The following is a 12,015-nucleotide window of genomic DNA, read 5'->3' as shown; positions in this document are numbered from 1 at the left end:
GGAGGATCTTCAGCAAGTGACGCCGCCGTCGCAAAAGAAAGTTGAAGAAGTCGAAGAAGCTCGAAAGTAGCCTTGAAGCCCTCAATTCGGCGACGGGGACACTTCCATCGCATCCCAAGGTCAATCCTCGCTCCTCCTCGGCGGTCACCCACAAATTCAGCCCAAAGAAAATGGCCTCACCATTTCTCACCCCGGGCTCCCACTCGCAGCTCAACCAGCTTGCCCTCCTCCACCTCCGCCGCGACCAAGCCATCCCGACCGTCCTCCAGCTCCACGACGAAGACAACGCCGGCTACAAGGAAGGGAAAGTGACGACCACGCGCTTCGGCTCCTTCCCGCACACCACCCTCACCGGCCAACCATGGGGTTCGCAGATCATCGCCTCGAAGGTCGACACGGGCTCGCGCCGCGGCCGCGGCCCGCAGAAGAAGAACCGGCAGCTGAAGCGCAAAGCGGACGTGCTCACCACCAATGACTCGGCGGAGGGGGCCAACGACAGCCCATCCGGCTCGCCGCAGGCCGCCGTCGCCGCGGCCAGTGGATTCCTGCACCTCGTCTACCCGACCCCGGAGCTGTGGACCATGTCCCTGCCGCACCGCACCCAGGTCGTCTACACCCCGGACTACAGCTACATCCTGCACCGGCTGCGCGCACGGCCGGGCAGCTCGATCATCGAGGCCGGCGCGGGCAGCGGCTCGTTCACGCACGCGGCCGTCCGAGCGGTCTTCAACGGATACCCCACAACCACAACAACAGACGACACGACACCACCCCCCTCATCCTCATCCTCCTCCTCCTCCACCTCACTACCCAACAAGAAACGCCTCGGCCAAGTCTCCAGTTTCGAATTCCACGAACAGCGCGTCGGCAAGGTCCGGCAAGAGCTCAAGGAACACGGCTTGGACGGGTTGGTGCACGTCACGCACCGGGACGTCTACCAGGACGGGTTCCTCGTCGGGGACGCGGAGACGGGGACCTCGCCCAAGGCCAACGCGGTGTTCCTGGATCTGCCAGCGCCCTGGCTCGCGCTGAAGCACCTCGTGCGCCACCCGGCCTCGGGCGCGGAGTCGCCGCTGGACCCGACGTCGCCGGTCTACCTGTGCACATTCTCCCCTTGCCTGGAGCAGGTGCAACGGACGGTGAGCGTGCTGCGGCAGCTGTCGTGGCTGGACATCTCCATGGTGGAGGTCAACAACCACCGGATCGACGTGAAGCGGGAAAAGGTCGGGCTCGAGTACGAGAAGGTGCGCGGCGCCGTCGTCTTCCCCAAGTCCGTCGACGAGGCCGTCACCAAGATGCGCCACGTCGAGGAACACTCCCGCAAGTATCGCGAGTTGCAGCAGCAGCAGGAGGAGGAGGATGACCTTCTGAATAGCACCACCACCGCCAATACCCCTCTGCCCGCGTCCTCGGGACCGGCTGTCCCCGCAAAGGAGGAACAGGCTGCGGCCCCCTCCTCCTCCTCTAGCAACATCCCGCTGTACAAACAAGGCCGTCTCGTACATCGCACCGAAGACAACCTGAAGACCCACACCTCCTACCTGGTCTTCGCCGTCCTGCCGCGCGAGTGGACCGAGGAAGACGAGCAGAGATGCCGCGACAAGTGGCCCCCGCACCGCGTCGATCAGCCCATGCAAACCGATAAGCCCAAGGGAAGGAAGCAGCTCAAGCGCGAGCAACTGCAGCGGGAGGAAGCCGAGGAACAGCAGCAGCAACAGCAGAAGCAGCAGCAGGAGGAGGTAGTAGCAGGAGGGGAAAAGCCGGCCGATGCCTCTGAAGAAGCTTAGTTAGTTTTTCCTTATCAACAAAAAAGCTTAGGGCCTATCTTCCCAGACGCGATGTAAAACTGTCCTGTCCTCCAAACCCACCAGGGATGTTTATGTAGTGGTTGATGTACACGGATACCCCATACCAATAGGATGGGTATACCAAGCCTGGCCAGCCATGTCGCAAGAACAAGAAAGGTGGAAAGTATGTGCTCGGTTTTCTGCGTGGAGATCGATCGATTCAAGAGAGTCTACAATGTGCATCTCATCTTCATGCCATCAGAAAAAAATTCATACACGAGGGGATGGATGCCCTGCCCAATGGGCCCCACCCCTGGCCCCCGTTTCTAGTTTCTATCTATGTACAAGAGAAATAAAATGCTAAAATGGGAAAATATTTCATGGAGCTTCGTCGTCAGCAGCCGTCAGAGTACAACGAGAAAAAAAAAGGGAGAATATGAAATTTGTGTATGTTCAAAAACATCATGGATTGAGATCACTTAGCACCCAAGCAAGGGATCTGGGAAAGCGTCTGAGGCCGGGCTGACAAGGAGAAGAGGTAATCATGGGGAATCGGAGGGAACCTCATGGGCGAGAACCGAGGTTATGTATTTTATTTTACAGGTTGTTTTCTTTCTTGAACTTGTCCCAAGCATCGTTTAGGGCGCCGAAGACTGCACCGGCGATCATCCGCTGCTCGGTCGTGGCATCTGTGGGGATCTAGATGAAGAGTCAGTTGCTGAAAGACGATCATGAGGCATGAACATATCAGGTTGTTACCCACCTTATCGGGATGCACTTTGGCAATGCCCTTCATGTACTGGATCTTGACCTTGTTGGGCATGATGAGCTCGGACATGTTAACCTTCTTCCAGCCGGCCTCGGGCCAGAGCACGCTATCCAGACTGCCCAGCAAGGCCCGAAGGTTGTCTTGCTTCCCGCCCTTCCACGCCGCCAATTTGGCATCGACGCTCTCCGACAGGGCGAATTTCTCCTCGTCGGCGCGCTCGGCCGCCTGGTTAGCGGCTCGCAAGCGAGTGACGGCTTCTGATGAGGCGCCAGATGAGCTTTGCAGATCGGCCAGAGCAGATGCTGCTTTCTTCGGCGCAGGAGCAGGTGGGCGTCGGGCAGGCGCGGCGGGCTTGGCGGCGGGCTTGCTGATTCCGGCGGCCTTTTCGCAGCGATTGCGACCTTGGATACTCGTGCTGCCTCCGTGTCCACTTTCTACCGCGAGCTTCCAGGTCTGTGCGGCCTCGGTCCATCTCTCTAGCTGTTCCAACGCCTCGGCCTTGCGCATTAGCGCCTTACCGAAGAAGTCCTTCATCGGCTTGGCGGCCTCGCCATTACAGAGGTCGATGCTCTCGCCTTCGCCCTTCATTGGGCCAATTAACTCCAGCATGGTGTCCGCGTCTCCGATTGCCACCTTGGGCTCACCAACCTTCAGGGCCGTCATGGCGCGATTGCTGCGGATAAGGATGGTAATGGGATGTGTATCTGGCAAAGGTGTCAGAGCTGCGGAGAAGGCTTCGTGTGCGGCACCATAGTCGCCCCGCTTGTAAGCATCCGCGGCGATTTCGCGTTGACGATGGGTCGAAGAAAGTGCTTGTGGCGACACGGGAGGGATTGATCGTGCCGGAACCTTGGGTCGGGTGGGTAGAGGTTTAGATGGTGTGGAGGTACGCGAGGGTTGAGCGGGCGAAGGTGAGGGTTTCAACTTCGGCGCTGAAGCTGAAGCTGAAGCTGAAGCTGGAACTGGAGCTGCGGAATCAAACAGGTCGACTTGCGGCTCCGGGGCAGGGGACTGAGCGACAGGGCGCTTTCTTCTTGCCGGGCTAACGTAAGCTTGCGCCGATTGCTCCTCCACAGCAGACTTTGTCAAACGGGATCTCGGATCCCTCATTTCACTCCTCGGTGTCTGCCGCATGAACGCAGGCTGTTGTACCGGCCGATCCCTTGGCGGAGACGGCTGTCGCCTGACGTTGGTGCTGGCAGTGCGAGGCGCAGGCCCATCGTTCGACCGTGCAGGGTTTCGTGATGAACGAACTGGGCCGCCTGACTCGAGCAATAATGCTTCATCGGTCATGTTTTCAGACCGTGCCTTGGGCTGCGTAGAAGTTCGCGAACGATCTTCGCGAGGATGATCACCAGAAGGTTCGCCATGAGCATGAGCGGGTGTCTCCCTCATCCATCGCGGCTGGCTGGGATCATGATCCACATTGAAATCTTGGACCACCTGCTGCAGCTTTTTGTTGCCAGTCTTCCATAGAGAGTTCGCTGTCTTCAACAGGTTATTTCCAAATGCGGCTGCGATTTGAGACGGGTCCTTTTCCGCGGACATTGGCGAGCGGTTGTTGCTCCGGGACCGCTCTTGTTGCATCCACGTGGGCACATCGCGGCTAGGTCTTTCATTCCGTTCTCTGCTTCTCTCAGCATGAGCGGGGGCGCGATCACCTCCGGATGGCCTACTCCTGGACTTCTGACGGGATTCTTCATGCGCCTGAGTGAGAAGCAAGCCAACAGCCGCCTGAACATCCGTACCAGATGACGTCATGCGCAGGGCCTGGCTGGCTTTATCCGCAGGGAATCCCATATCAACAAGCTCCGCGATGGCGTGATCAATCCCACTTGTAGGTCTCGGGGATGGAGCATGATGCTCGGCCTCCAGGGGTGTAGGTCGTTTGGCGGGAGGCTCTGGCCGAGGAAGCTCAGAGACTGGCTTACCCAACAAACCGAGGAAATCGTCATCATCGTTGGCAGCTTGGGACTGCTGCGATGGTTGCGCGGGCTTAGGTTTCAACTGGTTGAGGCCAAATGGATCATCGTCGTCGTCGGGGAAAGCCATACTGCTGCCTCCGTGCAGCGGTGCGCCTGCTCCGTTATGGCTAGCCTGAGAGGAGCCTGCTCCGACCGGCGGCGCAGGGCTTGCACTAGGTACAGGAAAGTGCGTCGAGGCATCTACGGGTGCGGATGCATTGAAGGCGGCAAGTATATCATCTTCATCGGCAGAGGCTGCGCTTTGCTGTCCCGTGGCAGTGGCAGGCACCGAGGCTGCCGGGGTTCCCCCTCGCTCAAGACTGTCCCAGAACTGGTTGTTCTGTCCCCCATATTGATTTTCGAACCGGGATCTCTTCTCCGCCTCCTTTCTGGCCCTGTCCGCTTCTAGCTGCTTTTGTTGTTCGAGGAGCGAGAGATTCTTGTTCGCGCTAGCTGCATTGAAGGAGACCAGGTTTGCAAAGCTGTCTTTATCTGGTGTTGCGGACTTTGACGGCGGATTGGAGGGGCCGGAGGATGCAGATAACGGCGTGGATCGGCCAGATAGTTCACTGCGACGGACATTCTGGAATAAAGAACCCGAACTCATGGGGGGAGGCTTGCGGGTGTCATTGTTGGACGAGGTAGACGCCCAGTTCAGACCGCTTAAGTCATCCATTGTGATCGGGTGTGAGGAATCAATGGGCTTGGGCCTAGACGCTTGGAATTAGGATCGGAGAAGTAATTCGCAGGTGAGGGTGAACCCACCATGAACGTAGTATACCATGCGGGGGCGGTTCGAGTAGAATGAGTCGGCAATGAGGCGAGCTTGGGGATATGAGCCGCAATCTAAGGTCACAGTGGGTTCAATGAAAGAGTGTCAGGCTCTGCATCCGAATTCAGAGTCAGAAATGGTAGTCCGATGGCCTTATCCGCGGCTGTCGCCAGCTTCGCCTAGCTGTTGGAGGGCCGCGATCGTCACCGCGGCTGACGTGGCTGACATGGCTGAGACGATGTGGCTGTGTGCTCATTTCCACGTGACTATGCGTTCGGCCTCCGTAGCCGCTTACTAACCCATCAACGACATTGGGTTTCGAATCTAGTCTTAGAGACCCTTTTGGCTAGATCGGGCTTTGCAGGGATTATTGACTGTCTCGGAAATTTCTGCTAGATTGGAAAAGTTCTCATCTGGGGGAAACGAGAGTAGAAGAGACATCAGGTTTTATCAAGCAAGATCGTGTCCAACGCATTGGACGAGGATCTGAGCTTCCATTTGAACTCATACTCATGCTACTGTACGTAGGCAGAGTGTCCGAATTAGTGTGCCATGCAGCAGATTAATGATATATGCAAAGGATAGACGAGGGCTTCTACCGCTTTGATCACGGCTACAGAGTCACAGACACTCCCGGAGAAGACTTGACCAGGGATTCCGGCTCTGACCCTTGGGAGCGGCAGGGAAAGCCCATCTGTCACGGCACAAGGAGGCAGATCAGCAGTGGATTCCTTCCAGCCGGTGGAGAAAGACATCCTGACGTCCCGAATGGGAGAATGACACGGTCCGTAGGTTTGCAATCGGGTCTGACGCCGACCAAACAGCGCGGCAATTCGTTCTGGAGAAAGTGGAAACTCCAGCCCAGATTTAGCATCCTAACCCTAACTTTTCCGATGCCGTCCATACTTCCATATGCCCTAGCCAGAATTGGGCAGAGCTGGTCTGGATGGATGGGTCCCGGTGGCTCTCGGTGACTCCATCAGCATCATCAACCCTCAGTGAAGGGAAGTTCTAGGCGAGAGGTCTCGTAATGACAAGATAGATTGACCAGAGCTTTTCCAGGCTGCTCCGTTGGTGCGCTGTTCGTTCTCGGGTCTAGTGTCGACGGAGAGTCGATGAAGCTCATCTCCGCGCTTCGAATTGAGTGCTGCATGCACGAGACTCGCAGAATTGTGCGGGAAGGCTCTCACGGTGAAAGTGGAGGTCTGAATTATAAGGCTGGTTTGCCTTCAGATCTGGGGCATAGAACTAGTGTGTTTGATTATCATCATGAAAGGGTTGCTTCGAACGATTTGGCAACTGACAAGTATCATGGCTGGAACTCAAAAGTCTTCACATGACAGGGCAACAGTTAATACACAAAGTACCAGCAAGGTACTCTATGTTCCAGAATTACCGTCCATCGAAATTTGACAGGAGCCATTTAGATGAGGGACGCGCATTGTCAATAGTTGACGGCGGTGATCATGCCCGGAGTGGATAAGCACTGCGACGAATAGAGTTTGCGGGGGTATTGACCATTTCTTACAAGGGTAAACAAGAAGCTGCTCAGCTGCACAACTACGGGCTTCCCCTCGAAAATACACAGCCAGGAGCAAGTAACTACGATATGCTTTTTGTCAATAAGGTATACTGGGCTACGGTCAATCGTATAGCTATCGCGTATCACGTGATGCACTAGCGACGCGGAGCCTGTATGGCGTCTTTTCGGGTTCCACTTTTTCCAAGTTATGGCAGTGTGGCGGAGTGGTTAACGCGTGAGACTTGAACATCTGTGTGCTTTTCGCATCAGATCTAGTAATCTCATACCCTCGGGTGCCTGGGTTCGAATCCCAGCGCTGTCGATTGCTTTTTTTCTTTTTGTCGAATGACCCAGGCGCTTTATGCGAGACACACCAGGCAAGGATGTATGAGAGCCGGAGTCCTACGATGTTGGTTGTTCGAGGTTCTCAATTTGAGAGATCTCAAGGGTCTAATGGCGTAGGTCACGGATCCAACGTGCTCTACCCACGCAGTTGACGATGTTTAGCATATAAATTGGCAGCGTGGCTAGTGCATTCCTTCCCTGGAGAGCAAGCATACGTACAGTTGGGTAAATACGGGACCGAACGCATTGTACGTACCCGTATTCTGACACGCCTACCTGATGAGCCTAAAGCTTGTAATCCGGCAGACCCAGCAGGACGGCCAGGACCGTGTCCCTCTGCGTTAGCGGCACGCCGGCTCATGGTGAAAGCCAGGAGGTTCTACTGTTTAGTCTAGTACATAGTTACACAGTACATGCTTATGCAGTAGTGTCTTGCTATAAGAGGTCAAGCATGTGTCTCTGATCGGAAGCCATTGATCTAGCTGAGTTATGCGTCAAGTCTTAGAAAGCTGTCCACAGTGTCGTACGATGCATGTCCTTGGCCGAGGTAGAGAGGTTGGGTACCCGAGCGCAATTAGTATAGCCTGTCAGCCACATGTTGTTTTTCCCACTTGAGCTGAGGTACCCTGAGGTGGGGCCGCTAAGTAGGATTGATTACGTTCCCCGATCAGGGAATCAAAACGACAAGCGAGGATGGTACTTATGGCCACACAAGACAACAGGAGTTGAGAGACAATATCAGTGTTACGACTTGAGGGAACGCGCGAGAATGCACTTTGGAAATTTATTCTATCGGCTAATGGATTTACCATACTGAGTTTACCCTCAGCCGTTGGCAGTTCTCCCTCATGGGTCAGTCATGGTATAGTATTGTACCCACGGTGCTGAAAACAGGGTCAGAAGCGGGCGGTATGATACCCGTTCCAGACGAGAAGCAGGTACTTGGTAATGTCCGAGCACGAGTATTCCTGCGCACCGGGCTGGATTCACGGTCCCCATGGTATCAGAACATGCGCAAGGCATACCGCATAGTGTATGGCGAGTAATAGCCGAGCATTATTAAACAAGGCGCTGCTTTCGAGTGCCTGCAGGCCTTCCAAATTGTTGCCCACAAAGTATAGTGTCAGAAGACAGTGAAGTCCTACGGATGTATAGAACATCAGACCACCTAATGATTTCGCCAACAAAGACCCCAATGCGGGGATTTTTATCGCAACGGACATGTTCTAGCTCGAGCTCACGTCGGTGGCTTGGGCGTTTTGAAGTGACAAAGGTGACCACATAACCAAGCATGGATGTACCGATGATCGTCCGATCAAGCGGCAGTTATCAGTCGGTGAGCCTATCACAATGCACTCGAATCTGTGGGGATGATATGAAGCAAGTGTACGACATACCTCCTATGGTGCAGTACATCCTGTCACGAATGGTAGTCTCATCAACGGGCTAGCAGACCTCATCTCTCCACATCAACAGCTTGTAGCGTTGAAACGTCGATATCTGATTGAACGCAGTCGAGCCAAGCAGCGACCGAAGTGCGCTACGAGTAGTACTCTCGCTCGAGCTGATGTTGAGTCCCGCTCTGCAGGAGACTTATCGGCTCATCTGCAGCGGGACAGCCTCACACGGGCACTGAAATCCAGTATCCACTGTCAGTGGATATGTGTCCCACACACACGAGCACGGTCAAGAGCTGTTCCCAGTGTTGCCCCAGGCAGATCCCCGTTCCAAACTTTTGGCGGCGCTTGGACATGTTGCGATCCATGGTTCAGATACGCGACGACCCACGTACTGTCGCGCAAAGCCCACGGGCAATTCGCACACCAGCAAAACATGTCAGCCGAATTGCATATGGACGCGAACATGAGTTGTAGACTTGTGGTTGTCACAAACTCACATCTCGCACACACAAGCTGCAGTTTGAGATCGACGCCGGTGTGGAGGAGGTCCCGGCCGAAGCGTGAGTCATTAAGGTTCACTCCAAGCCATAGCCGCGCGCATCGGCGCATCGTCCCCGTTCGGAGCGCGCATTCGTGGATGACTACCTAGTATGCAAATAGAGTTGCCGATCTAGTACAAAGGCTAGTACCGAATTAGACTCAGGTCTCGAGGTGCCACTACAATAGTGAATTAGTGATAGCATGACGACTCGCACTCACCCGTGAAGGACGCGAGAGACGGCTCGGATGATGTAATGACCTTAGTAGTTGGTGCAAAGGCCAAGTGATGCTCATAAATGGCCCATAGTCGAAAGCAGGGGCCTTAGATCCTTGGCTAGTAAGTAGTCAATGCTCAATAATACTCGAGGGTCATATGGTTCTTCCCCATGATCATCCTCGAGTTGGTGTGGAACGGCGCCCCGCAGGAGCAAACTATTTGCGACTCTCCCCTGTAATGGCTCCGGTCACTGACTCGCATTTGCCTGCTATAGCGACCGACAACCAAGTGGGAGAAGAATCCTGCATAGAGGTGAAAACCCTGAGCATCGGATTTCCATGTTTCTGCTAACGGACTCACCTGTAGATCATCGGTTGGGGCCGATAAGTTACCTCCGAGGCTCCGACCTACTCGAGTAGCTTATTCGGGACTGTTATTGAGGCTTAGATGGGCGATACAATAATTCCGGGTGCTAAATGTGGCAAAGGTTGGATATCCGTAATCTAAGACGGACTCCGTGGAGGGGTATGTGTCAGAGTCAAGAGGCCTTTCTTGGTACTCAGACGCTTGATGCCGTCTCCAGCCACCGTGTCGGGGTCGACTGGGACCGATTTGCCACTGGCAGTGGATCTAAAGCTTGGTCATTATCGCTAGGGGCATCTAGCGCTAGCAAAGCTGGAGTAGTGTGTCAATCAATTATGAGATGAAAATGCGCATATTTGGCAATGAAAGGGCGTTGATTCTACTTACGGGGTCAATAGTGCGAAACACTCAGTGTATCGCATTCCGCGTCCAACACCCACACAGTGCGAAAACCCCTGTGTTCTTGGCTAACCTCTCAGCGCACGCCCTCGGGTTGTCGCCTTTTTCATCGCTAGCAATTGTTCTCAGGGCTGTGTTCTGTGTTCGTCCCCGAGGGAAGGGGAAAACAACCGATAGGGTAGAAACCCAAATGAGGTGGGCTCGGCTGTTATCCGCGCGGATACCAGGGAGCTTTTGCAAGTCGAATTAGGTTCGGTCAATCAGCAAGGTAATTCGAAGCTGGCACTTGAGTAGGCTTGTATCTTTGAATTTTCATTGGGTATGTGCTGAAGATCCGCCAAAATCGCTCACAGCAGTCAACAAAGCCCCAAAGTCAACAACAACAACAACAATAACCACCACCACCACCACCACCAACAACGACAACAGAACCCTTCATATCCATTTACGCTTTCTGCCCCGCCCGCAGACTTTGGCGTCTTTGAAGGTTTTGTTTTCCTTTCCATTTCTTTCAGGTGAGATGCAATTGTAGTAATTCCTAATCGAGTTAAGATAGACGGTGGCAGAAAATAAGCGAGGTCCTTGATGTGCAGTGAGTGGAAAGAAAATGGCTGCCGGCAAACCGCTAGATCCGCATGACTGGGGCGAGGGGGAAAAGAGGGCGGCGGCGCAAGAGACAAGACTCCAAGACCCGGAACAGCCTTGAGCGCGAGTCTGTCCGTGCTCACCCTGCTCCTCTTAGACTATCAGTTTTTTTCTCTGATCCTCACTAGTTAAACTTACTTTTCATTGGTTCCATCGATCTGGGTCCAGGACAGCCGACTTGCCTGTCTGTCGGCCGTAGCACGGGGGGAGGGGAGGGGAGGAGAGGGGAGGGGAGGGGGTTGAAGGTGGCCTTTTCGACCTGCGTCTTGCGGTCCCCTCTTGGATCCATTTCCGTAGCAGATGCCCCATACCTGGGAAATTGGCACTCAACGAGTTAACACAGTGGCCGACTTGATAGCTGCCTTGAGGGGCGCATGGTACTCCTGAAAAAGTAAGCTGGAGACAACTAAGTTAGTACGAGTGCTGGGTGGTCCTGTAGTGACGAGAAGGTATTGATTAGGTATGGTATGGTACCAGAGAAGAATGGTACTGTATAATATAGCAAAGTCCGGTATTGCAGCTGTATGCGGTACTGAGATGGATGCAGCTGCCATGCATCGCAGGAGGTTTAGGGCACACAGTACAGTAGTACATACTGCACAATCTACAATCTACAAGTACTACTAAGTACAAGTCTAGGACTTTATACAAAGGACAGGGTGAGATTGCGACGGCTCTGACCTCATCACTAGCTTCGGATGTGTTGCCTCGATGGTCATCAATCACACTACGGAGTATAAACTGAATGAACTCATTGACCCCTCAGCTTCTCAGGTCTTTAGAAGCACCAGTTGGTTTGCGGGGCCAGAAATATTAGGTCTGACTGAACATCAGCTCCATGGACTGTCGGTGGTTGCCTCCTGTTATGTTATGTTTACTTGGTTAACAGTTGGTGTGTATGCAGTATGCAGTATGGAGTATGCACTCACTGTATGGCCCCCCCTGACTAGACTGACTAGAGAAACCAAAACCCATCTGTCTCTATCAGAGACTAAAATCCGCCATGCAGCCGGTTTAAACAACTTCCCCCTCCCAAGCTCTCCACCTCCGACTCCGAGACTCGACTAGGTTACTGGTTCTGCGCCGTAGAGAGGGCCGTGGCTCAATTACCCGGGTCCTTTTCGTGCCAATGAGGGAGGTCTTAGTAGCCCTGCTAAGGTTCCTAAGGTTCCTAACCTTTCCTAACCTTTCCTGATGTTCTCTAAGCTCGACTTTCCCCTCGACTGCCCCCGCTCTGTATTACACTGTCGTTGCTGTTGTCGTTATTATTGTTATTATTATTTCCCCTCCTT

General features: G+C 54.2%; 3 protein-coding genes and 1 non-coding gene across 4 annotated transcripts; 2 read left to right on the top strand and 2 right to left on the bottom strand.

Moving 5' to 3' along the window:
• Positions 1 to 52: 52 nt before the first annotated feature.
• trm61 (tRNA 1-methyladenosine methyltransferase subunit GCD14) lies at positions 53 to 1,787 on the top strand (the record flags this gene model as incomplete). The annotated part of the gene is made up of 1 exon (XM_025584606.1): positions 53 to 1,787. Exon 1 carries the CDS (start codon positions 171 to 173, stop codon positions 1,785 to 1,787), a length of 1,617 nt encoding a protein of 538 aa, XP_025437872.1. The 5' UTR covers positions 53 to 170.
• A 317-nt stretch (positions 1,788 to 2,104) lies between these two features.
• BO95DRAFT_447026 (UBA/TS-N domain protein) lies at positions 2,105 to 5,456 on the bottom strand. Its single transcript, XM_025587526.1, has 3 exons — positions 5,286 to 5,456; positions 2,551 to 5,230; positions 2,105 to 2,486 (listed from the first exon to the last, which is right to left on the bottom strand). The coding sequence occupies exons 2-3, from the start codon at positions 5,194 to 5,196 to the stop codon at positions 2,385 to 2,387; spliced, it is 2,748 nt and encodes a 915-aa protein (XP_025437871.1). The 5' UTR covers positions 5,197 to 5,230; positions 5,286 to 5,456; the 3' UTR covers positions 2,105 to 2,384.
• Positions 5,457 to 7,024: 1,568 nt separating this feature from the next.
• BO95DRAFT_t273 lies at positions 7,025 to 7,136 on the top strand. The gene has a single exon. It is a non-coding gene; the product is annotated as a tRNA-Ser (tRNA).
• A 3,255-nt stretch (positions 7,137 to 10,391) lies between these two features.
• Positions 10,392 to 11,296, bottom strand: BO95DRAFT_271662 (uncharacterized protein). The gene is made up of 3 exons (XM_025581588.1): positions 11,198 to 11,296; positions 10,862 to 11,119; positions 10,392 to 10,815 (listed from the first exon to the last, which is right to left on the bottom strand). The coding sequence occupies exons 2-3, from the start codon at positions 11,010 to 11,012 to the stop codon at positions 10,514 to 10,516; spliced, it is 453 nt and encodes a 150-aa protein (XP_025437870.1). The 5' UTR covers positions 11,013 to 11,119; positions 11,198 to 11,296; the 3' UTR covers positions 10,392 to 10,513.
• Positions 11,297 to 12,015: the final 719 nt, after the last annotated feature.

Source organism: Aspergillus brunneoviolaceus (genome assembly GCF_003184695.1).
Source record: "Aspergillus brunneoviolaceus CBS 621.78 unplaced genomic scaffold BO95scaffold_80, whole genome shotgun sequence".
Classification (NCBI taxonomy): domain Eukaryota; kingdom Fungi; phylum Ascomycota; class Eurotiomycetes; order Eurotiales; family Aspergillaceae; genus Aspergillus; species Aspergillus brunneoviolaceus.
Note: the sequence above shows the minus strand (reverse complement) of the source record. Positions and strands in the feature narration are given on the sequence as shown.